The 25,640-nt window shown below is 40.9% G+C and overlaps 1 protein-coding gene across 4 annotated transcripts in view; it reads right to left on the reverse strand.

The window, feature by feature from the left end:
• The window catches only part of CPED1 (cadherin like and PC-esterase domain containing 1), a 197,735-nt gene extending 176,372 nt beyond the window's left edge, over positions 1-21,363 (reverse strand). For 2 of the 4 annotated variants that reach the window (XM_054023380.1, XM_054023406.1), the window contains exons 1-3: positions 21,235-21,363; positions 20,320-20,800; positions 7,568-7,754 (exon numbers count right to left, since the gene is read on the reverse strand). In XM_054023380.1, the coding sequence (XP_053879355.1) occupies positions 7,568-7,754; positions 20,320-20,571 (439 nt within the window). In that variant the 5' untranslated portion in view covers positions 20,572-20,800; positions 21,235-21,363. Of the gene's footprint in view, positions 1-7,567; positions 7,755-20,319; positions 20,801-20,891; positions 21,028-21,081; positions 21,157-21,234 lie in introns of those variants that run through there. The other 2 variants (XM_054023391.1, XM_054023399.1) reach the window with 2 other exon arrangements.
• Between the last annotated feature and the right edge of the window lie 4,277 nt (positions 21,364-25,640).

A 25,640-nucleotide genomic window follows, 5' to 3' on the forward strand; every position in this document is an offset into this window, starting at 1 on the left:
TGTATTTACACCACCTAGGATAATTCATCCCTGGTATAATTCGATTAATTTCAGTGGAGTCTCAGACCATAGCCCCGCTTTACAGCCTGGATAATGTTGTTTTTCATATTCTGTTAACATGGCATAATTTGTTCAAGAAAAGTAATAATTTTAGCTAGTGTATTCAGACTGCTAAAATATTGTAATTGTTTTAAGCTATAACTCAACATAAAAATTTATCACAGTACTGGCTCTGGGATGCACTCATGCATGTGATTAAGTTTGGAATATATATTCCAAGAAATGTACATTGTTATTGTAACTATCAGTTTTTTGTAATTTTGTTTTTAACTTGGTAAAATGCAATATTCAAAATTATTTTGAAATAATCAGTAAACACCTTCCCTTTTGGGGGCAAACAGCTCATCTTATTTTTTAAAAACTTACTATTTTACAGAGGGTTTTTTCCACCCTTTTTCAACAATGATCTACAGAAATGTTTTCAGTGCGCTTAGGTTAAAGAAACAACATGTTCTGTTCAAAATAAGCAAGGAGAATGAATATGTTTTTGAAAAGTACACAGTATGCTAGTATACACTAGCATGATAATGCAGAATCCCATTAAAGAATAAAAATTATATGGGTATTTTAGGGACTAATATGGCTCCTACTGAAATAAGTGGCAATACTTACACTGACATCAGTGGTATGGAATCAGACCCACACTTAGTAGTAGTTAGCAAACAGACAAGCAGCAATATTAAAAGCAACATAAGCATGACCAAAATGTTATTTTCTTGTGTTTGTAACATATTTTTTTCTCAAATCACATTGAGCTTTCATTATAATGAAGTGGAACAAACGCCTTAAATATGCTAGTAATTTGGTAAGCTCTAATGGATGTTATTACAGCTCTATGAGCCTTTTTTGTGCATTGAGTCTACAAAGTTCTTCTGCTGAAAGACAGGAGAACAGTATACATTTGAAGTGTATGTTTTTACTTGACAAAGCTTTGCCAGGAACACACGACATAAATTTTGCCCAAAGAAACTAATATATTTTGTACAGTGTCCGATGTGCTTTTAAGCCATTAGTTAACCGAACCTACAATGCTTTTGAGGAAACCTTAGAAGATTTTCTTTATTTAGACTGTGACACGCACACAGTCACATTGTGGCCAACTTTATTGTCATTATTTTGCACAATATTAAAATGACTCATTTATTTATGACAGGAGAGAGTTTGTGCTTTTATTGGCATGCTTGGGTCTTTAGTTATGTTTATTTAACCTTAACTCAACAGGGTTGTTTACAGTGCTAGAACTTGGGTTCAATTTACTTTAATTTTCTCAGAGACTTTCTTATTTATAAAAGCTGAGCTTCTAGTGACCTCTTTAGTCCTGACATTTCCTTTACCCTCCACTATGTGCAAAGAACAAAAAACCCAGTGTCTCATTCCTGTTCCAAAAAAACTATACTTCCTTAAGTGGGTTGGTCCTTGTAATTGAAAATGGCAACCAGATGTTTACAGAACAGCAGTTTTCCTCTGGGCCTTTTGTGTCTTTAAAATTGTTTGCCAAAATTAACCTGATTTCACAGAAACTGACTCGTGACTGGAATGTCCAGAAGTAAGACGTTGTTCCTAACAATACTATGGACAATTAAAAATAAAGACTGAAGATTTCAGTTAATCCTGCCTACAGTCCTTGATGAAGTCTGAACTCACAGGGTAGCTCTAATCCTTTTAATCTGACTAGTTTATGCCCATGTTTCTTGTACTCTTGGTACTATTTTAGGCATGTTTTCATGCTGAAATTGTCCCTGTCTCAGGGAAGCATGTTGCATAGAGCATTTGCTTTCTGGCTTCTCCCATTCTGGCCATCTATACTCTATTTGTAGTGGCACTACCAACATGCATTGTTAATGTGGGGAAACTGCCATCAACTTGGGGAAAGGATGGGAGCATCCAGAGGAGCTTTCCATGTGGCCCCCAGGACCATATTCATACAGATTTCTTCTCTTAATGTATTTTGCATTAGAATAAAGATGTATCTTGACCCTTCTTTGTCTAGGCGCCCAAGTACTGGGCCACAGCCAGTTTATTCATCATCCTGGGAATCAGCTACATCTTTAGAAACCACTGTGTTTTCCCACATTAACAATGCATGTTGTTACCCACATTAACAATGCATGCATTCAGTCCTTTACCCTCCTCATTTCTAATTTCAGTTTTCATTTAAGAAATTAAATTCCTAGCCCTCTTGCTGTTGATGTGGCCTTGAAAACGTAAACTGAGTGCTACAGTGAGGAACTGGCCATGGGTTATTCATGGTACCACTGATAGCTGCCCTGGGATGGTGTTGGGGGCTTGTGAAACCCCCGGCTGTAGTTCCCTTGCCAGACTAAGCATCAGCTGTGAAGAAAGCATTGCGCTGGCTGTGCTGATGAAACTAGTGGTTTTACAAGCTCTCTCCCTGCCGCTGGCCAGATGTTTGCAACTAAACTGGATCCTCTGCTGAGTAGCCCATATGGCCCCAGGGTAAGAAAAGCTCAGTAGCACGAGATGCAATCTAGAGGACTAAGATACAGGTTTAGAGCAAGATGTGTTTTCAACATGTGTTTTCATCCCAGTTCTGACAGTAACTCCTGTGGCATTAGTCAAGTCTTAACTTTTGTCCTAATGTCTCCATCTCTAAAATGGAAATAATAACATTTGCCTACCACAGGGCTAAATAATTACTACAGGGGTAATAATGTTGATAAAGGGCTAAATAATACCAAGAGAGAGATGGGGAATTACTGCTACCTCATAGCCACAACGACCTCCATGGCCTCAGCCAGAAATGGAGACAGGCCAAAATTAATTCAGGTTTGCTCAGAGCAAGCTCCACAATCTCACTCCTCCCACCATCTGCACCAGATCTGATCTTCCCCAGAGTTGGTGGTTAGAAGCAGAGCTTGTGTACAAAGCTGCTGTACACAGTCATACAGGGCTTTCTTAAATTGGAAGAAAATATGAGGGAGAATAACAAAATCACTGGAAGGACAAAGTTAGAAAAGAAAACCCTAACACAGTCTGCAACACATGTAAATTTTAAAGATATATATGGTGCGGAATCTCCATTGAACTACCCCAAATGAATTAATAAAATCTGAAGCAGATATTGATTTTGGTTGCAATGAACATCAAGATTCAATGACCCAAGAGGTAAGAGGTAAATATCAATCAAAGCAAAGCTCAAGTCAATAGTTGCCTTACAGGACAATAAATAACCAACAAAGAAGTCAATATATAAATTGTAATAATCATTCCAAAAGCTGGGCTAGAATTTCCTCAACTATGGAGGGACTCATAAAGTAAACCTAACTTAGATTTACTTTTTGACGGGCATCCATAGTCAATTGTCATGGTATTGTAAAGTCAGTACCATGGAATGGTATTTGATTGTTTTTTTTTAAAGGTACCCATTATAACTGCATAAACTTCCTGCAGGTTAGTGAAACTAACATTCAAATGAGGTGGGGAGATGATGAAGTTAGAATTACACTAAACTCAGCTGTAGTCAGTTGGGATGCATTTTTTCGCATGGGCAAACTGACTGGTTAACATGAGGGACACGCAACATCTCAACCAATCCAAAGGCTAGACATAATGTGGGGATTTTGCAGCTTATTACAAAAGGTACATTAAAAATGATGGGCCAGGCAGCTTAAATCCAGTCTCCCTTTCTGAGCCTAAAATGACCTGAGACATGTGAACTCACAGATGTCTGATCTGTGGGTGCAAAATTGATAAAGGAAGGGAGCAGACTAAAAAGGGGGCTGCAAAAGTACTGATCAAAGTATGAAAAAACTGATGGATTTGGGAGGAGGGACTCACGTAATTTATTAATTTTAGGGGATGAGACAGGAGGGGAGAGTGTAGATTTGATTTTTTTCAGGTAGCAGGAGGAAAATATGGAACAAATGAATTTATGGAGGATGGAAATGCATTGTAGTCTCATGAATTGCTGTGTGAGGCAGAGCGTTTTTGAAGGAGGTCCTGGTTAAAATTTTGGCAGCACATCACTAAGCACTGAGTCCACACAGGCCCTGTTAATTCTCATTATAGCTCCAAGGATAAGAGATTTCCCCACAAGGAAGGGAGGGAAGGAAGTGTAGTTCAGTCCCCTGTTCATCCCTATTCGCTGCAGTTGAGCAGCTCTGCACTTGTGAGAAGAAGGCCCCTGGCACACAGTGCAGAAAGGCTCAATGTGGAAAGCTGGAGAGGAGAGGCATGGATGGAGCACTCTCTCCTGCTTATTCTAATCCTTTTACTCTTTTCCTTGCAGCTCCAAGATGCTGGTTCCAAACACAGGTTGAGGCTGTGGCAAAAATGGCACTTCAGCCAGAGGCTGCTCCTTCAGTGTGAGGCAAGAAGTAACTGAGGTAACTTGCCTGAAGGAGGAGATCTGGTTGCAATGAAAAGTTCTATCCAAAGAGACTACTGTGGTGTTTAGATATTGCTTGTAATTATTAGAACTGGGAGCACTGGCTGTTGGGAGTCTGAAAGGACAGGAAACAGAAGGAGGGGGGAGGAGTGAAGGAGGCTGAGTGAGAGCTACCGAGGGTGCAGCAGCAGCTTGGTAAAGAGGTTTTCACTTTAAAAATAAAGTCCTGTTGAAGTTTGTTAGTACCTTGCTTGGTTACTACAACAACTACCATGTGCCTGATTGACAGGCAAGGGAGGCGAGCTCATTGTGGCAGACATATTGAACAAAACTTGAACATCCCATTGGAAACAAGACAGCAAATTCTGCCCTTCCTCAGCAGCACCGGGGGCCCGGTCATATGGGGTGAGAGCAGCAGTGAGGCAAGGCAGGAGCTCACTCAGGATGTGTGTATCCTTTACGTGTGTAGGGGCTCATGCTGGGCTGGTGCAGAGAGAAGACTTAAAGCAGTTCGTGGGCAGAAGCAGAATAGTGGATCCCTGACTTCATGGATCCACTGGCCATTCCCTTCATGTGGGGTTAGAGGCACAAAAAGAGTGAAGCTAGTGCAGCATGGATAGTTGAACATTTCTTTCCAGTTGAAAACTTTTTTTCCAATGGAAAATTGGGTTTTTGACTAAATAAACATTTTTTGCAGAAAGCAGTATCTGATGGATTTGTCATCAGAAACCCTAACCCCCCTGCCCCCCCCCCGCCAAAAAAATTGTCCAAAACCCAGATATTTTACAGATGCCAGAGACATTTTGGTTTTTGACAAAAAGCCAGACTTTTCCACAAAAAGAAACCATTTTTTCTACCTTCTCTACGAAGCAGTCAGGAAGCTGGAGTAGCGACTGCCACCCAGGTGTTGAAAAGGACTCTGACCCTTATGGAGTTCCAGTTTATCAGCTGTATTTGGACTTCACATGGGAGTATAACTGTCCCCAAAATTAATTATTAATCAGAACAAAAAAGTTAGGAATGTTTTGTAGTGATTTTTTTCCATATATGACTACCGCTAGGCCCTTTGGCTCACAGCCAGCATAAACAGAAATCCTAAAGAAATCAGTCTGAACTATGAAAGTTACAGGAACACCACAGATTTTCAAAACCTGAAACTGCATAAAAATAAAAGCACCAGACCACGGTACTAAATTAGAACAAGGAGGAGTGATTCTTTTTATAGATTTTTCCACAATATTTGTGATCTATATTTCTCAGTCTATTATCTGTATCTTTTTAATAGTGCCTCCAAGGAACACATTTTTATAAATTATAGCAGTCTTGTTAGGAAAATGTTATGACATAACATAATTCAAAATAGCTTTCTCCAGAATACAGTGTACAGTACTACACCACACAGAACACTAGAAAACATCATTTACCAGCAAGAGGAAAATAATTCCAGTTATAACTTCTTCAGTTCTAGGCTAAGATCATCAGTTTGGAATGCAGACATGTTCTTTTACTTTTTACTTTAAAAACAATAACAACATAACCTTAAAGCTAGGAATATATACAATCCTGGAAGCAGTTAAAATAGTCTATGCTGCTATATAATGGAATTAGAAGGCTCTTACTCTTTACATTAAACTGCTGGTTGTTCCATTTATTCTATACCGCTAACATATGCTGAAAGTTGCAGGTACATCTGGACAGTGATGGAAAGTGTATAAAGCACTTTTGCTATTTTTGTTCCCATTACTGGGAAAAAATAGTGCAGGGATTATTGGCACAGGATGTAAAAATATAAATATCTACAGAAAATCTGAAATCTGCAGCTGGTTTGTTTACCTCTACAGCAGTTTTAAGTGAACCCTGCGCCATCAGCCAGTTAAGCCAAAAAAAGGATGTCACAGATGTGCTTTACATGATCCCCAGAGAATGGGATGTTGGCTGAACTGCACACCACTTTGTAGCTAAATCCATCTGGCATCAGCGTGGGCTGCAGATGTGCTGTGTCTTGTCACTGAAGTGATGTGTACTGATGGCAGGTAGTGAGTGGGAGATGTCAGAGCTGAGAAACCAGATTTTTTTTTTAAAAGCAAGACATGGCTAACGCTCCATATTCTAATACAGGAGGCAGCTCATCAGGGAAAATGTATACACCTTACCTTAAAAAAAATCTTTAAAACTTAACCTAAAATAATACTGGAAATTTGCTGTGTTCAATACAGTGTGTTCTAAGCAGCCCCACAGAATATACAGAATAATTTTCACGTTATCCAACTGAGATTAGTTAAATAATAAAGCAACAGTGAGGTATCTGATAACTGCAGGAAGTTTCTGCAAGTATGAATGACAAGAATATAATTATTCTTTACAATAAGGAACAACAAACCACATAATAAAAATACCAGAACTGTCATTTTCTTCCATTGACAGAGTACTGGGTGATCTCTTTCTCCAGCTTCTACACTGGCTTCCTATAGAATAGAGATTCAAGATCACAGTCTTGATCCTTATCTTCAAGGCCCTCAATGGCCTGGGCCCCACACACCTAAAATACCATCCAAAGGTTCAGGCTGAAGACTGTGGCTGTCCCCCCCTCAGGCACAATGAAACTTTCTACCATAAGAGTACAGCTCATTTGTGCAAGGGCTAGTCTCAAATTGTGAAACAAATTCCCACAGGAACTAAGGACCATTACAAAACCCACCACCATCCACTCCATGTGCAAGGCACATTTCTTTGACCTTGCCATCTCTAACAAACACAAAACAGTGTGCACGTTTAAAAACATACAAAAATCCTACCCAAACAGCAAATGTATACTGCACACACAGTTCTCCTCGTGAGGGGGTAAGAGAAAGAACCACACCTGACAGATTGACACTTAATGCTGTAAGGGAAGGCACTCAGATACTACAGCAGAACTGACTTCCTGGGCTAAGATGAATAACAGAGCTGGGGTGGAGTTAAAAAGCAAGCAATTGATAGAAGGAGCGTCCCTATGTGGAAAAGTAAGCATCTGTGTGACTGGACAAGACCAGATTGTGACTTTAAGCCCCTAGTCAAATTGGTTTATAAAGTTTATAAATTAGATTCAATGATGGATATTCTGAATGAATGGGATTACTGACAAAACTTCAGTAATAATTTGTTTCTCATCATTCTTACCTTCGTAGTGGTGCTCATGTCCAAGGCCTACAATCAGTTTCCTGTCTTCAAGGACTGTCACTGTATATCCGTATTGTGCTAGGATGCGCTGATATAGCTGAAGTTCTTTTTTACCACGGGAAGGAGGAACGTACAAAATTGCTCTTCTTGTATGACTCCCAAAGTACTTAAGAATGGAGTCTTCGATCTAACAGAAAACAGAATGCAAAGACAACACCCATAAGACAAGGTAGGATCATGAGACACTGTTGTTATTTTTCACAAAACCATGCTATCATCTTAGATACCAAACCAAATGGAGATTTTCAAGAATATAAAAGTGAGGATTGAGGTACTTAATTGTCTAGTTCTCAAACACTAGATCTTTAGGGCTAAATGCTCCTGAGGCCCAGGATCTTCACACAGAACCAGGCCAAAGAAGTAGAACCAAATGCATGAGACCCAATGCAAAGTTTTCTACAACTGCTCCCCTCTCCACTATCAAAAACCGAAGATGTACAAACAGCCTAAGAGCCCAGTAAAAGGGATTCTGTTCTCATCAGCTGGTGTGGGAATAAGAGGAGGGAGGACAATGGGAGGTGTCTATGGGTGCTGGTCCACTAAGATTCAGTCACGCAATCTCTCAGAATTCAAGAGGTTCTCAAAAGCCCCATACTTTGTCTTCACAGACTGAGCTTCGCAAGGCAAGGTCTATGTCCTTGTTCGTGTTTTGTACAAGCATATGGCCAGTGCTTAATAAACAATAACATGATATGTAACTTTTATGGGGTTGGGAAGTGAAGTCAAGAGAGCAGAAGGAAGGAGCCAGGAAAGGCTCCTCTACCCACTACCACTGATGTCAAGTCTGTCAGGCAGCATAGAGGAGGAGAGAGAGCAGCTGGGGGGAGGGAGGGCTGAGAACTAGCGCAGGAGATGTGGTTGTTCAGATGAAAGGAGAGGTTGGACTAAAGTCTTCCCAGTTGGTGCAGTGGGAGAGTAAAGTAAGACTAGTATTCAAGATGGTTGAGGGGAGGAGGATGCTGACCTGGGAGCGGGTGCAAGTGGACACTAGGCAGCAGCACTACTCTGCAAACAGCCAGACACACCAGAGTGTGACACTGTCTTTATGCCAGCTGTGCTGGGCCAGTAAAGTAACTTACTTTAAGGGAGAAGAGAAGCTCAGAAACCATGCTAAAATAGCCTGAGTAAAGCATGAGGGCCATTTCTATCGGGGATTCACCACAGGGTAATGAGCAACCTCACCTGAGACAGGTGTCACCAGACTCATCCTCTTTCCACATAGGCTAGCCATGCTTCCTATGTGCTCCATGCCCTTAGTCATATGGAGGGGCAGCAGAGAGTCCTGTATGCACCAGCAGAGGAGCAGTAGGATAGTATCACCCGTGAAACACAGGCAACACCCCTCACAGGTTTTCTGATGTTTGACATCCTTCTACACAGAGGCTGGTGCCAGCAGTATGTAGGGATAAACACTCTCCCTCTGCTAAACTCAAATAAATAATCTAGGTGCCAGGGTACCTGGAGACTGGGGAGAGAGAAACTTCCCCCTCACCTCCATAGACTAAGACTTATGTTGTGAGTTTAGCATTTTGTTTTGGAAGCAGTTCATTCTATGGTCACTCTTATCCCTTGCAGGAGTGAGTTTCATTAATCTAGAGCCAGCTCCTATGAAAGTTCAGTGTCCCGCACTCATGAACCTCCCCAACTGGCTGAATGTTTCATTGTTCTAACATTACCCAGATGTGTCAGAATGTCACGATAGCAATCTGATTCTATTGGTATTTGAGTAACACACTGTGTGTGCACAGCAATATGTGTGGGGAGGGGGGACTACAAATGCTGAGAGAGTCACTCGATACATAAAAATAGCATGTTCTGCATGGAAAAAAATGTGACTGTATTTGGAGCTTCCTAGATGCTGTTTTGCAGAAGGATAATAGCAAAGTTACTTTATTAAACTGGTTGTTCTCCCTGTGAGAAGTATTTCTATTTAGAGGGCTTTAATGCAGGGTTATCAAGTTATCTACTGGCAAGTACATGAATTTTAAGTTGACATTTGAAAAAAAGAATCTATTTTAAAAACTGAAAGTTGTCTAGTTTTAGTAAGTTTACATTGGAATGCACACAGGAAGTGCTATACAATTGAAGAGTCATCAGTCTTTATTAAGAGGCTATGCTGAAAAAAAAGGGACAGATTTTTGGTATAAACAAATGTCATTCAAGATGCTTCCAGTTGTTTATGGATCTGGTAAGTCACTCTCACTGCAGTCTCTTCCCCAATCACAGGATGTAGCTTTATGTTACACTTGGCTCAAGTGTAAAATTCTTTGCAGCAGTGAGAAGTATAAACTATTTTAGATCCCTGAATTACTAGTACTCTTCTGTTTTTATTATAGAACACACAACCCTATGAGTGATTTGAGCATAACTGATAACGAGACATGCTGAAATATGTCTATAATACTACGAGAGTCATCTAGATATATTTAATGAACGTGTAATCCAAGAACATTTTAGATGTTAGAATATTCAGATAACAAATTCGGATCACATGCATAAAGGAACAAGAATACATAGGAAATGATCAGGTCTGAAGAATTATGTTACATAAACTTGTAATAGATCCTTCTCCTGTCCTTGTAGTATTTTTATAACATATTAGTCTAGCAGTTAGACTGGCATGACCTGTGCTACATTGCCTTATAATACGCCTTCCACTCTCTCCTCCTCCTCTCCCCCATTCTGTTTTCTTTTCTTCCATCTTTCCCTCTTGATCTTTTCTCTTCTGTACTTCCTATATAATTACAGTAACTATTAGAAGTCATGTCTCCCCACATTCCCCCTTGTGGCTGCTCTACTCCTTCTGACTCCCCATTTTCTCTTTCCCCACCTCCATCCCCTCCCCACCCACCATATGGTTCTTGCTTTGTACACTGGGTCTCTCCCCTACTCCTGCCCAATATGTGTTAACATCAGAGGTAATTAAGCCAGTCATCCCCTACTCCTTCCATTTCATGTACATAATGCAAGGGAGCCACTCCTCGCTCCACTTTGTACAAGGACACCATTTTCCATGCCACTGTAAACCCAACAAGGTGAATTAAGGACAGATAGAGAGAGAGCTTTGGGGCCAGATCCAGAGCCACGCTCAGGATCTGGCACTTAATTTGGAATCACTGTCTTCTCTCAGTTTGTGTCCATTCCTTTCTGATCTAGATTGGTAGCTGTTTTGGGTAAGGATTATGTCTTCCTCTGTCTGGACACCACCACACACAATCCCAGTGCTCAAGAAATAACATTTATTTAATGCCCTTTTGTGTGCTTTCCATCAGAGGACATTCTGAACACGTCCCTACCATAAGATCTCTCTCCCTTTCACAATGGAAGGTAATTCCCCTGCAGCAACACCAGAGGATGCCTTTAGTATTTTGTTTAAAGCAGATTTTAATAGTTTTTCCCACATACCCAAGTACAAAACTATTTTAACCTGAAATTCAGGGGTACTCCAGGTATATTGCATGGGATGTACCTCATCCTCACAGTCCACCCCTACCTCCACTAATATGCCAGGCAACCCTATACTTTGGGCAGCCTCTCTTGTCTTCAGGAGCACTACTGTTCCTTCCATTTCCACACATTCAGAACCTCCTCCTGCTCTCTATTAAAAAGCCAGTGTCCTTTCCCCAAGTCAGCACCTCCTCCTCCCAGTCAGTGCCCGACTCCAGTGTCCCAGCTGCAGATCCTACCCTCTCCTTATCGCCCATTTATTCCCCTCACTCCCAGATCTAGCACTAGCCACTGTCCTCCCTCAACCACATCCACAGATGACAGTCGACATGGACCTCACACTGCATTTCCCTGCTGCGCCCTGCTTTCTGATGCCCCTGCCAACAATTGTTCAGGAGTTCCTTAGAGGAACTTTGAGCCCTTACACTTCAGAAACTCTGCTTAAGGAGGTCTTTTTAATATGATGCTGATAATATTTAGCTCCTTATATTGCTCTCCTCCAGAGATCTCAAAGAGTTTGACAAAGAAGACTATATATCATTATCCCCATTTTACAGATTTGAAGATTGCAGCACACTGAGGTGAATGACTTGCCCCAGTCATCCATCAGCTTGGTGGTAGAGACAGGAACAGAACTCAAGTTTTCAGAGTCTAGCATCCTATCCACTTGACCAAGATGTTTTGGTGTAACCTATTATTAAATCATTGATGCCCTCTGAAGGGGAAGGTGGTCATATAGGAGTCTGAACCACTCTAGATACTAAACCAGAAAGCCAACTATTATTAGCTGGTAGTTTTGAGAACTGTTTTCTCTTTTAATGTTATTTATGCTGTTTAATTTAAGCCCTACTGACCAACATTAGTGAGCATAGAGCTGTTACTTTCTATCTGCTACACCAATGGTAAAGCTTCCGTATTTTATCCCCCGTGCTGGATGAGTGTTATGTTGGGTGATGTAACCTCATGTTAGATACCTGTGGAGATCTATGAATTATCTGTGGATGTGGTTGAGGGAGAACAGTGGCTAGTGCTAGATCTGAGAATGAGTATTCTTGCCGGCAAGTTAAAAAAAGTATGGATTGGATGAATGGACTATAAGGTGGATAGAAAGCTGGCTAGATTGTCGGGCTCAACAGGTAGTGATCAATGACTCGATGTCTAGTTGGCAGCCAGTGTCAAGGGGAGTGCCGCAGGGATCAGTCCTCGGGTCAGTTTTGTTCAACATCTTTATCAATGATCTGGATGATGGGATTAATTGCACCCTCAGCAAGTTCGCAGATGACACTAAGCTGGGGGGAGAGGTAGATTGTCTGGAACCTATCCCTACCCTCCAGCCTAATTGGAGGATTGGGCCAAAAGAAATCTGATGAGGTTCAACAAGGACAAGTGCAGAGTCCTGCACTTAGGAAGGAAGAATCCCATGCACTACTACAGGCTGGGGATTGACTGGCTAAGCAGCAGTTCTGCAGAAAAGGACCTGGGGATTACAGTGGACGAGAAACAGGATATGAGTCAGCAGTGTGCCCTCATTGCCAAGAAGGCCAATGGCATATTAGACTGTATTAGTAGGAGCATTGCCAGTAGATTGAGGGAAGTGATGATTCCCCTCTATTTGGCACTGGTGAGGCCACACCCGGAGTATTGCGTCCAGTTTTGGTCCCCCCACTATAGAAGGGATGTGGACAAATTGGAAAGTCTCCAGCGGAGGGCAATGAAAATGAATAGGCCTGTATCAAACACTGCTCAGTCAGAATGGGGCAGAGGACTAGAATCTGTGTAGCACCATTCCCTGCTCAGCCAGGAGAGCTCTGTCTGAAACTCCCACAGAAGGATTATGCTTCTGCAGAGTCCGCTCTATGTCTGCTATGAAACAGATACATGGGAAGTCTGCCACATGGCTCCCGAAGGAGCAATGCTTCAAGGGGCAGAGGGCTCCAGTGTGGTAGACACAGACAGGCTATCTTCTGTCTCTATAGATCTAGGAGTTTCTTTCTGGTGAATTCCCTGATCCTCGGGCTTGGAGACCTCAGCCCATGTCAACTCTGATGCCATCCTAAACCCTCCTTATAATGATATGCTCCCATCAGAAGGGGCAAGCAGGCTCCTGGTATTGCAAAACTTCTCTTCCCTCCCTCTTGGACTTCAGCTATAATGCACATGGAATCTTTCCTAGGCTATGGATTAGCAAGAATATTTATAACACACTAATCTTACAACTATGCAAATACACCAATTAAACACAATACAGTCAGAGAGAGAGAGAGAGAGAGAGAGAAGAAAGACTGCAGTTACAACAGAGCAATGAGGCAGGCTTCAGTTCTTAGGCAAATGGTTTTTTTAAGTGCTGTAATTGGAAGATGGCCAGACACTGTTCCTATTGCTCATTAGGGACACGGATACTCATCAAAAACAGTTCAAACAACAACCATTACATAAAAAAGCACTTCTGGGGAAAACATCCAGCACTGCCTTTCCAAAGTACCTAGACAGAAACCTTCCATACTCATTGCTGCCTCTGGAAACCAGTAATCCAAAGGGTGCTGATATTGATCTTCCACACAAACCGAATCTACCACCACAGACATGTCCAGTTGCCTTGGAGATCTTTTTCAGGCTACACACATCAGAGAAACTTTCAAAAAAATAAGTCCTTCAGGTTGTTGGTCGCTAACATTTCCCACTACACACGTACAGCCAAAACTGAAGCAACAAGAACCAAGTGAATCTAGCTAGTGATGTGCTCTGAAGTGCAGCCCTCCCCAACTCCTGTTGTTTAAATATTAAATAAATGGCACTTCTGTCAACTGACTTTTACAAAAATTCAGTCTAGGATGATGGGATCTGTGGGAGTCAGATTTTGGGGCTTTTGAATGTAGCAGCATGACCTGACGTTTAAGCTGATGCTATTCAATAATATAAGAGAAAGCTCAACGCTATTTCCCACCCTTTTTTCAAGACCCATGTGCAGTGCTCCCAAATGTATTTCCTCACCCCTGTATTTTCAGAGCGCTCTGCATTCCTATACACATGTACAATTTCCTCTCTGTTTTCTTACCAAGTGAGGATGTTTTTTTATTTAAAACTATACTTTAGTTGCATTGTATTAAAAACAAATTGGCCAAATTAAATGATGTTTCCTTTATGCAGCAAGTGATCCCATATTTGTTTCCAGTACTCTATATAAAATACATTACATCACTATCCATATTGATCTAGTTACCAGTAGGAGTCCGTCAGAATTTCCAATATTATTGCAACAACATTCATATTTCTAGAGTTAAGGTTTGCCAGTTTTGCTTTTATAAACCCTTTTTCTCAGCCATAAAAATTCATTCTGGGCTGAGATTTGGCATAAAAGGAGCAGAACTCAACCAATTAAAATAATCTGTTCAAATACTATATCATTTTACTGCTTTGACTCTTTTTGGTACTCTGATAGCTTGACTGTGTGGTGGGGGATTAGTCCAGAACTGCCTTTGGAATATTTAAATATAATATAAATGTTTAAATATAAATGGAATATTTAAAAATAATTTTGAAATGAAGACAAGTTTCTGTTTTAAAGCTAGTTTAATAGAGATTTTTCTTCCCAAATTAGAAATGTCAGGTTCTTTGTTAGCAAGTGTATTTACTACACATGCAGGGCACCCATGTATAAGGAACTAATGAACAGCATCTCTGGCCCCAGTTCTACAAAGAGAACAACATGGATGGCATGGACTCATTGAAATTAATGAGGCTCTGCATGGGAGCATAGGTCTGCCCATATGATTTAGGATGGGGTTGAAGTCAGCTTTTTTCATAGATTATAGGACTGGAAGGGACCTCGAGAGGTCATCGAGTCCAGTCCCCTACCCGCATGGCAGGACCAAATACTGTCTAGACCATCCCTGATAGACATTTATCTAACCTACTCTTAAATATCTCCAGAGATGGAGATTCCACAACCTCCCTAGGCAATTTGTTCCAGTGTTTAACCACCCTGACAGCTTTGACACGGTGTACTTGGTGTTACAGCCTTACAAAGCCATTACATTCTTCTCAGTCACTGACACCTACTTTGGCTTTGATATGCAGTTTTAGATGATCTGCAAAGTGAGCTCTAAAGAAACCATGATGGACTATCAAGTAAATAAAATGCATGTAAAAAGAAGAGTTTGTAATTATGTTTTATATGTACATAATGGACTGGGGGGAGGGATGGAAATGAAAGAAAATATTGTGTCCTATTCAGTCAACTCTCAAAAGTTTATGCTCGATTAAAAACCAAAATAAAATGTATGTTGCTTAGCATTTTAATGAACTACAAAAACAACTAAGTTCACATAATACTAAAGCTCTAAATGATGTAAATATTTTCTATTGTAAAATGAGTATCTACTTTATGTGTATTATAGAATGGCTGGAGAAAATCCTTTGTCATTTTTTCCTTTAAATTGGTTTGGCTTCTTTTAAGTTATGCTAGTGTAAAAATACACTAGATTGTTTCTTTAGCTTACATAACCCTAAAGCTGTTCCAGTTTAAAATATGAAATCTGGTCAGCAATTAGCTCAGACACTATATAAATACTGTTGTTGTTTTGGCCAAAAAGAAATTAGCTGATATATTTAAAGTTGAAAGGGGAAATCAGTTCGTTGGAGGTTTTGAGATTCTTGGCTTATTGTGTAACACCATAAATATTGAGGCATTGTCCATGTCTGGCAGGCAAGCAAAAACAGTTGAAATGGTTACTACAGAATTTCACTGATCATGACTTCATCTTGACAAAGTAAACTCTTCTTCTGAAGACAATGGCCCCGATTCTCAGGTCTGGCTGAGCTGCTCTCAGTGCAGGACCCAAAGGACCCATCATCTTTTCAACTACCTGATTTTGGCTACTTTACCCCACAATGTAAATTACAGGGAGCCTCAGGATTGCTCTCTCTGGCATCCAGCTGCTCGCAACCTCCAGGGACTGTTCCAGCAACTGGAAATAGTTTGAGCACAGTAGCACTCTGGCCACATTCCCTTTTGCCTGACATGCTGCCTGAGTTGGATACTGCAAAGGGGTGGCAAAGATCCTCTGTGCCAGCTGTATGTCACCCAGTTAAATAGGCTTTATGGGCCCTTTACACACCGGGAACTGCTGAAAGAAACATACTGTGAAAGAGAATCAAGCCCTATGTGAACAATGACAGTATTTTCAATTACACAGACAGGGGGTCAGAGAACTGACTAAGCTCCAGAACCAGCAGCGTAAGTGTGGATCCATCTAGATTTTTAGACAGCATTCAGTATAACAGCGTTCTGGTCCATGCCTGGGGTTCCTAAGCACTACCACAACACAAATAATAATAAATAAATAACAGAAAACTTTGAATTAGTTTCTAACACCCCAAATGCTCAGCCTACAGGATGGTGAAAGTCTTCCTTAATTCCGAAGGAGTCTTCTACACATTTTGTTGACTTTCCCCATAGTGCATACAAATACTAAGGTGTTCTTGTTACTGTTTTATTTTACTTTTAAGTTCAAACACTTCCTGCATTGTTACAGAGAAGTTAATTTCCTGTTTCACTTTCTGGAAGTATTTAAAATGTTTTGGCTTACATGCTACGAGATTTCCCACTCAGGAAGAAGTGGGTTTTGGATTGAAATGGTTGGAATGTGATTCTGCTTCCCATTGTTTCCTGAATAAATATAGAACAGGCAAGTAAATTATGGGGATTTACTTTGATAGTTGGTTTCTGATGATATCATAAGCCACAAAAGTGAAGCTTGAGTTGCTGGCACAGTCGATCACCAAGATGGAAGCATAGTGCTCTCATTCAAAATTCCCTTGCTTCACAATTGTATACAGATCATGGAACCAAATTCCAGTGCTATACCCCAGACAGACTACAGGCCAAATACTACTTGGCTTATTCACAAGAGTTGTTCCATGGATTTTAATAGAACTACTCACATGAGTGAAGTGAACAAGATCAGACCTGCTTTCTCCCTCCCTGTCCAGCTGCTCCAGTGGGAGCAGCGATCGGCCGAACCTGCGGACGCGGCAGGTAAACAAACCGGCCTGGCCCGCCAGGGGCTTTCCCTACACAAGCGGCGTCCCAAGTTTGGGAAACGCTGGTCTACAGGATCAGCCTTTGAGATCTGGCAAGCTTTCCAGACTGTTACCCAAATCTGTGTTTTGGCAATTTAAAAAAATAGTTTGCATTATGTACCTGACAGGCAGTAGTGATTCCAAATCAGTGACTATTGCATGGGTTTAAAGACATATTTACATACTAAATGGACACATCAACTTTCTAGCATCATATTGATCCACATTTTTGGAAGCAACAGCTTTAAACAATGAGAGAGATTCCAGTCTCTGAGATGTAAGTAGCAAAATTGCACATCTCCAGAAATCTGCCAATGCCCTTCCCTGGTTGGTTCATAAAAGATGCCAGGTTTCATCTTAAAGCCATTTGTGCTAACCGTACCCAAAAATCAAGGTAACATTTCATAGCATGTGTAGTAATCAAATGGAATTGTTGCCATTGCTGTTTAATAACACTTGGGGAGGGGAGTCCTCTGCTGCAATAACAAGCCAAGGCCCAACCTGCCACACCCAGGTTCGACACCACGCTGTTTTTCTGTCTGAAGAAAAGTATGACCCAATACCTACACTATCCCTAAACCAGCCAGAGGAGATTCTGCAGCACAACACAAGATGCTTCCTCATCCCAGATGCATCAGAATCACCTGCTATTATTTAAAGGACAACATCACAGGCATAGTTTTTATTTTCTTTCAGTTTTATGCATGATATTCACGAAGGGTCCTGCTTACAATATTTGCTGAAAATTGCCATTTTAGTGAACATAAGTTTCTTGTCAGTAAGCTAATTTTCTAGAATATTCACAGTAAGTGCACACAACTGAAGTCAATTAATTAATGTGATTGAGCATGTGGACAATATTTTGCAGTATTTGCCCAGCTTTATTCATGAATATGCAAAAAAATAGGGGGGATTTAATTGAAACTGTTTTGCAACCTTAACTACCATGGGTGCACATACTATTGTATAATAAACCAGTGTAACATTTCAAGTATAACAAATTTGCATTGGGTACCTCCAGGTACTTATCATAATAAACCAATGTAAAAGTTCATCCATCACAATTTGTTCTCGGCTAAAAATGTGTACACAATTTGTGAGTACACCACAGCAGCACAATGGCAGATTTTTTGGAGAAGGCTGATTTCATTGTTCCTAGTCTCTGAGATTAGTCGTGCAATCTAAAGATGTTCTATAGAAAGACCGAGAACATCCACCACACATGCAAGACATTTCGTTCCATAAGGCTCACGAGGGAACTTCTTAGACGTGTAGCCAACAAGCTGTGGATGTTCTTCTGAATAATAAGGAGAACATATGTTAAAACAGCACATGCTTGAAAAACATTTTTATGAGTTAAAAGATGCATTTAAATAAATACGATAGGTTCAGTATGTGCATGCAGTATTCACATCTATGGATATGGGAAGATAATAAATGCAGCATATTGTAATAGCATAAACTTCTCACTCAACCAAACAGCCCAAGCACAGAAGCCGTTGCTAAGTCTGCATGTTTGTTAAAGCAAAACAGGAAAGGAAATATCAATCAAACATGTTAACGAAGTTTCACAGTTGCTCCGCCAGCTCTTACAAATAGTAAGCTGTTTAGAATAAAATGATCATCAGTGTTTATAGATACAGTGATCAAAAGAGAATGGATATGTAATCGTGAAATCACAAAATAGAAGATGATGCAACTACATTGCAAAATATACTAATTCCATTTGTAAGTTTAATTGTATTTGTTACATAGCTGCAGAAAACCTAGGGAGAGTAGTTAAAATTCAACTAAAATATAAAATTATGGCAGTTAAATTCTGGACTAGATTTCTGGAAGCCATGAGAAAAATCTGAATTCACAATTGAAAAATAAATTTGAAGATTCTTCCACACATGTGGGTAAAAGGTTCAAACAAGCTATTGGGCCATATCTGTTTTTAATCGTCACAACAGATGTCATAAAGTCAATTCTTTGACCTTTCAGAGTAAAGTATAACAGAGCAAACCAGTGAAAGATCTTCTAAATAATATATTTTATTTTTAAAGATCTGAGCTATACTGCTTTATGCAGATGCCGCCCAACAGATACATCCTAGAATAATATTTACAGTCAATAATAATTTCTATTTATACTCTGAGTGCTGCCATAATGGTAATTTGACAACAAAATCCATCCTGAACTATTACCAACACCCTCCAGGATTCAACAAAACCTGATACAATTGTGCTAGTGCTAATCACAGATTTCAAAATAAATACAACTAGCGTAGCCTGGACCACTTGACAAGCCGTATTTAATAACCACCAACAAAAAAAGTAACAGGGTCTGCATTTGTCTAATGTTTTAATATGTAATATTTAATATCTCAGCCACCCTATACAAAATAAACATGTGATCAGGTAACATAAGGTCAAAGAGAAATTTGCTGTTCAAAAGACTGCTGAGTAAATAATGTCCATGTAATTTGAAAACAAGTATTAGAAATGCAGTTTATTTTAGCTTTTCAGTGGAATCCCAGCGAAGTTCAAAAAGCACCAGCAGATAACTTCAAAACAATACAGCCATGTTCTCAGTGCTAATAAATGTCTGAGTGAAAGAGTCTATGCTAATTAATAGCCTCAGTCATTTTTATGAAGTCCCACTGGCATTTGATTTATGTGTCTGTACTGTACAGTTCCTGACCCCATTTCTAAAGACTAAACAAAATATGTGCTGCACAGCAAGTAGAAGAGGACTAAAGTTTCCATGGAGTCAAAAAATAATGCAATGCTTCAATCAAAGCATTAGGGATTCATTTGACAATAAAAGTGTGCTGAGGAACTAGTTAATGGGCTGTGTTTACAAGGATTTCATTGTCACTAGGTCACTCACATGCTTATTTGTACACACTTCAAACTCAATGTTAATTTTAGTTGGACATAAATGGTCTTGCTGGACTCATCCCAGGCCATTATTGCAGCTAGGGTTCCCAACTCTGACTGAATGTATTCCGGGAGATTTTTTTCCCAACTCGACAATGTCATTTTCTTAAAATAGCCTATTAAAATCTCCTGGATTGCTTTCAATAGTGACCGCGAGATCGATGCCAATGCTGGGAGACTCCAGGCCAATCCTGGAGGGTTGGCAACCCTAATTGCAGCACACCCATTGGGTTGACTTACCTTATTCACTGTTTGTGAATTACTGGAAGGGAGGAAGCAATGAGTGTTCCTTGAGGAGACCTCCTTGTATCTCTCTTGCTGTGTCGCAGCTAGTTTGTTTGGTGAACTCCCATTATCAACTGCCAAAAAGAATCGTTTGGTCCGTATAGGTGGAAGTATCTGGTAGAAAAGATAGACACCCACCACCAGCACCAGAAGGAAGGGCCGAGGGCGACAAAGCCTGCGGCAAGAGGGAATCTGCCAACAAACCATGACCACTTCGCCTTTCTCACTTTGCCCTTTTCCACATCACAGGAACATTCGCAGCAGCCACTTTCCATCGGCACAAAAAAGACAAAGGAGTGTTTTTCCACAACTAATTCAAGTTCTTCCCATTCCTGCTGCTGAACTCCCCCATGGTACCGAACAAGAAGTCATAGGTCCGAAAGGCAGAGAGCACTCCAAAGAGCTCTTCATAAAGGTTACAGGAATAGAATCCAACCTGCGCAAAACACAAACAAATAGCAATCATTGTCACACTAATGAGCCAGACTTAGCCTTTCTCCAATGCATAGTTTGCAGAATAGACCTACGCGCAATCAGCTGAGGAACAGAAATCTTTACTCCAGCTCTGCAGAAGAAACTACAGGCACACAATAGCATCCAAGGAAGCAATAAGTAAAACTTAACATATGCCTTGCATAGCTGAAGACTGTCCAGGCTTTGCCAGCAATCATATGATTTTTTTTTCTATTATATTTTCAATCCCCACTTTGTTTTTACCGTTTCCTTCATTCCAAAGTCCTTTTTAAATTTCCCTTTTCCTGTCAGCACGCACCGCACTCAGTGAGCATTTATCTGGCATCTGCCAGACTATGAAGACTTTCCTTTGGGTTTGTTTTGTTCCAATTCGAGTTCAAAGTTATGTTTACTTACTCAGTTCTTATCCTGACAGAAGTTTTCCATTCTCCCCGAATGGGTTGCTGATTAAAACCATTTGGAACAACTCAGCCTTATGACTCCAGCTCATCTCACATAGACAGACAGACATACACACAGCCCTGCATACACCATCTGAACTCAATTGGGCCACAGACATCATATAAAGAAAGGCTGGACTGCACAGGGGGTGGGGCTAACTTCACTCAGCTCTGAAGAGGCACAGATTGGGAACTGGAGAAGCAATGTTAGCTCTGAATCAGAAACAAGAAGTGTCCTTGCTCATATAAAATGTGTATTTCCAAATTACAGTCACACAACAGTTATTTAAAAGTCTTCTGTTACTGTAACAACTCCGATTGAAAAGAACCTTGCAGGTAGTGGAGAATCTGACCATCACATGCAGCATTTAAATCCAATTTTACAAACATATTGTTAACATTTCAATAAGCCAGCCTTACTTGTGTCTATCACTTCCAGCACTGCCATGGCAATATGTGGTGAACCTCAGTGGTGTACGGTGTATTTAATATCACTGCATGAAAATGTCCCCTATTTAATAGAAAAGACGGAAAGAAAGGAAGACAGCCTGAAAGACTCCAAGTAAAGCATTCAGTATCTCAACTACAGAAGTGCCTGGTTACTACTTCCCCCTGCTGACACAAGACAAGGGCTGAACAGACTCAAACAGTTTAGGGGCTCAGCATTATCATCACAAACCTAAGCTGCTTATATGATAACGTTCCTTTTGCTAAAAATATTTGCATATATATCGCATGCACTTTGTTCTGTATTCTTAACTATATATGAAAAAAAGAAACAAGGACAATCCCAGGACCCAAACTCTCTCATATATATGAAAAATGAGAGTCAGTCTGTTATACAGAACAGCAATACCACCTTTCTAGTATCTTACTGAGATTAGCACTTTGTGCAGCTGTGGGAAGTGATGTTTATACTTGTGTCTGAAGTAGTTGTGTTTATTTGGATTTGGAGTCTATTTTTTCTAATGCCTGAGTTAAAGCAATCACTTTGCATATTAAAAAATGCCATATAAGCAAATTTAAAAACTGATGTCTCTGGTTTATTTCTTAGTCACAGCAATTCCTGTAATATTTACTGCATGGTGTGTTGACACTATGTGAATTTTTAGTCTCATTTCTGGCATTATAATCATATAGATTGTCTTAAATTGATTCCCAGGTTACTGGGAACAAGAAAAGGATTCTAAAGGTCATCCACACTCTCCACTGGAGAAAGTTTTCCCTCCATACAAAGAACACCCTTCTCTTCCCCAGGGAAACATTCCTAATGCCAGTTCCAGTGCACTGCTGCAGTATATCACTACAGCCTCAGATCCTCAGCCACTCCCTCCAGATGCCTTATGCCGCTCCAGCCAAACAGTTGGAAAGCCAGTGAATCCGTCTAGCTGGGGATTGTCCTTGCCTGGGAGAAACCCTGAGTGCCCTAGACCTAGCCCCAGGATCTCAAAGTTCTTCTGTGCCTTCCTCCTCCAGCTGCACTCTGGTAGATGCAGACTAAGAACCTGGGTGTTTGTCTTCTTGCAGCATTTCCAGAAAATACTGCAAGACCACTAGATTTCACTATAGTTGAACTACCCAACTAAAACCTCTCCAGCGCATCATCAGAGATCTACAACCTATCCTGAAAGATGATCCTTTACTCTCACAGATCTTGGGAGACAGACCTGTCCTCGCTTACAGACAACCCCCCAACCTAAAGCAAATACTCACCAGCAACCACACATCACTGAACAAAAACACTGACCCAGGAACCTATCCTTGTAACAAAGCCCGATGCCAACTCTGTCCACATATCTATTCAAGTGACGTCATCATAGGACCTAATCACATCAGCCATACCATCAGGGGCTCGTTCACCTGCACATCTACCAATGTGATATATGCCATCATGTGCCAGCAATGCCCCTCTGCCATGTACATTGGCCAAACCGGACAGTCTCTACGCAAAAGAATTAATGGACACAAATCTGACATCAGGAATCATAATACTCAAAAACCAGTGGGAGAACACTTTAACCTGTCTGGCCATTCAATGACAAACCTGCGGGTGGCTATCTTACAACAGAAAAACTTCAAAAACAGACTCTAATGAGAGACTGCTGAGCTGGAATTGATATGCAAACTAGATACAATCAACTCAGGATTGAATAAGGACTGGGAATGGCTGAGCCATTACAAACATTGAATCTGTCTCCCCTTGCAAGTATTCTCATACTTCTTATCAAACTGTTAGTATTGGGCTAGCTTGATTATCACTTCAAAAAAAATTTTTCTCTTACTTAATTGGCCTCTCAGAGTTGGTAAGACAACTCCCACCTGTTCATGCTCTCTGTATGTGTGTATATATCTCCTCAATATATATTCCACTCTATATGCATCCGAAGAAGTGGGCAGTAGCCCACGAAAGCTTATGCTCTAATAAATTTGTTAGTCTCTAAGGTGCCACAGGTACTCCTATTCTTTTCGCGGATACAGACTAACACGGCTGCTACTCTGAAACCTGTCACTGTAGTTATAAGACCCCAGCAGCAGGAACAAAATGCCACCCTTGATGCACTGTTCATTTTTCTCTCCAATCCCTGTGCCTTTTTTCCATGTTGTCCCTATATACAGAATCCTCGTTAGCAATATTGCCAATCCTAAAAGTTCAATAATCATGAGTCAGGCCCTAGAAATCGTGAGATTTTTTAATCTAATTTTTTGGTCCGTCTTTTGATTTTTTGAACTCCCCCTACCCACCCCGAATGTGTGTGTGGTAGTTACAGTGTTGCCAGCTCTCCCAAATGTATGGAGTAAGGTGATTTCGGCCTCTGCGGCAGGTTTTCTAATGGGAGGACCCATCTGTGATCAAATGACAATGATCTGTATAAAATGCTGGGGCAGAGCTTTCAGCTTCACCCCAAAGCCCAAAATTCTAATGAATTAATTCTGTGTCATCCCTGCTCCCCAAACCCCATATCTGCCTGACCCAGCAATTATGCACTCTCCCCACCCCCACATCATTTCTGCCCTCCCCATCTCTCTCTCCTCCAGCCCATTAATTAAATATCCACCCCTCCCAGCAACTCCTTACCCCTCAGTGCACCTCTGCTCCTCCAGGTGTTCTTCAGTCCTCTCTTCCAGGCTTGGTAGGGGGGACAACTGCAGGGGTTACTCACTCCCTCTCCCCTTTCCCGGGTCTGGTGTTGCAATGATGGGGATAGGGAAGAGCAGAGAACAGATTGGACCACTCCACCTCCTGGATTCTGCTGTGGAGCAGTTCTCTGCTAATTTACTCTGTCCAGCTGGAGCAAGGAGTGGGCTAGCATCTCCAATATTTCTCTCTCTATTTTTTGTAGTTTCCTTCCCAGAGAAGAGCTTGAGTGCCTGCCTCTTGTGCTGCTCAGGGCAATCTCAACCAGCAGCAGAATGAAACTAACATGATTCTTGTTATTTTTACAGCTGCCCACAGGATTCCAACTCCACACCATGGGCCTGGTTCTCACCTTGTTTATTTCTTTGATTTTTTTACACTTCAGATATTACACTGACACAAATGTAAATTAGGGGTAATTCCACTGGAGTCATACAGGGGAGCATAGATAACAGGGGTAAGTGCAATCAGAAGCAGGCCTCGGGAGTCCAAACATCACAAGATTTATTTTATTAGATATATGTGTGAAGGAGTGTACTGCTTGTACCACCCCATTAAGTGGCAGATTGGGTTGTAATCAAGGAATCCCTGCCCCACCCTAGGGCTAGGCTGTATAAACAGAAAGAAGACACTAGCTGAGCAAGAGAGAGGGGAGTAGAAGCCATGGAGTTGTTTCCTCTTAGGCTAGTCTCAGACAACCTAACTAGAGATTTTGTGAACTTTAAGTCTCGGAGCCGAACCAGAGTCCTGAGGTGAGATCCTTATGAACTGCATATTAAAGTTGCTTTTGTCCTCAAACCCTATTAAAAGGGAATGTGCTGTTTGTTAAAAAACAACAAAGAGTCTGGTGGCACCTTAAAGACTAACAGATTTATTTGGGCATAAGCTTTCGTGAGTATAAACCTCACTTCTTCTATGCATCCGAAGAAGTGAGGTTTATACTCACGAAAGCTTATGCCCAAATAAATCTGTTAGTCTTTAAGGTGCCACCAGACTCTTTGTTGTTTTTGTAGATACAGACTAACACGGCTACCCCCTGATACTTGCTGTTTGTTAGTGTGTGTTGGCTTCTTCTTGTCCTGGGCTGTTAAAGTGAACCTATTGCTACGCCAACGAGGGGAAATTAAGGTGGGTCACGCTCACAGCACCACATGGGGCTGCGAGCGATTGCCCACAGCTTTACAATATGGTATATAAATAACATCAGAGGACAAATCAGATCAGAA

This window comes from Malaclemys terrapin, chromosome 1 (genome assembly GCF_027887155.1).
Source record: "Malaclemys terrapin pileata isolate rMalTer1 chromosome 1, rMalTer1.hap1, whole genome shotgun sequence".
NCBI lineage: Eukaryota > Metazoa > Chordata > Testudines > Emydidae > Malaclemys > Malaclemys terrapin.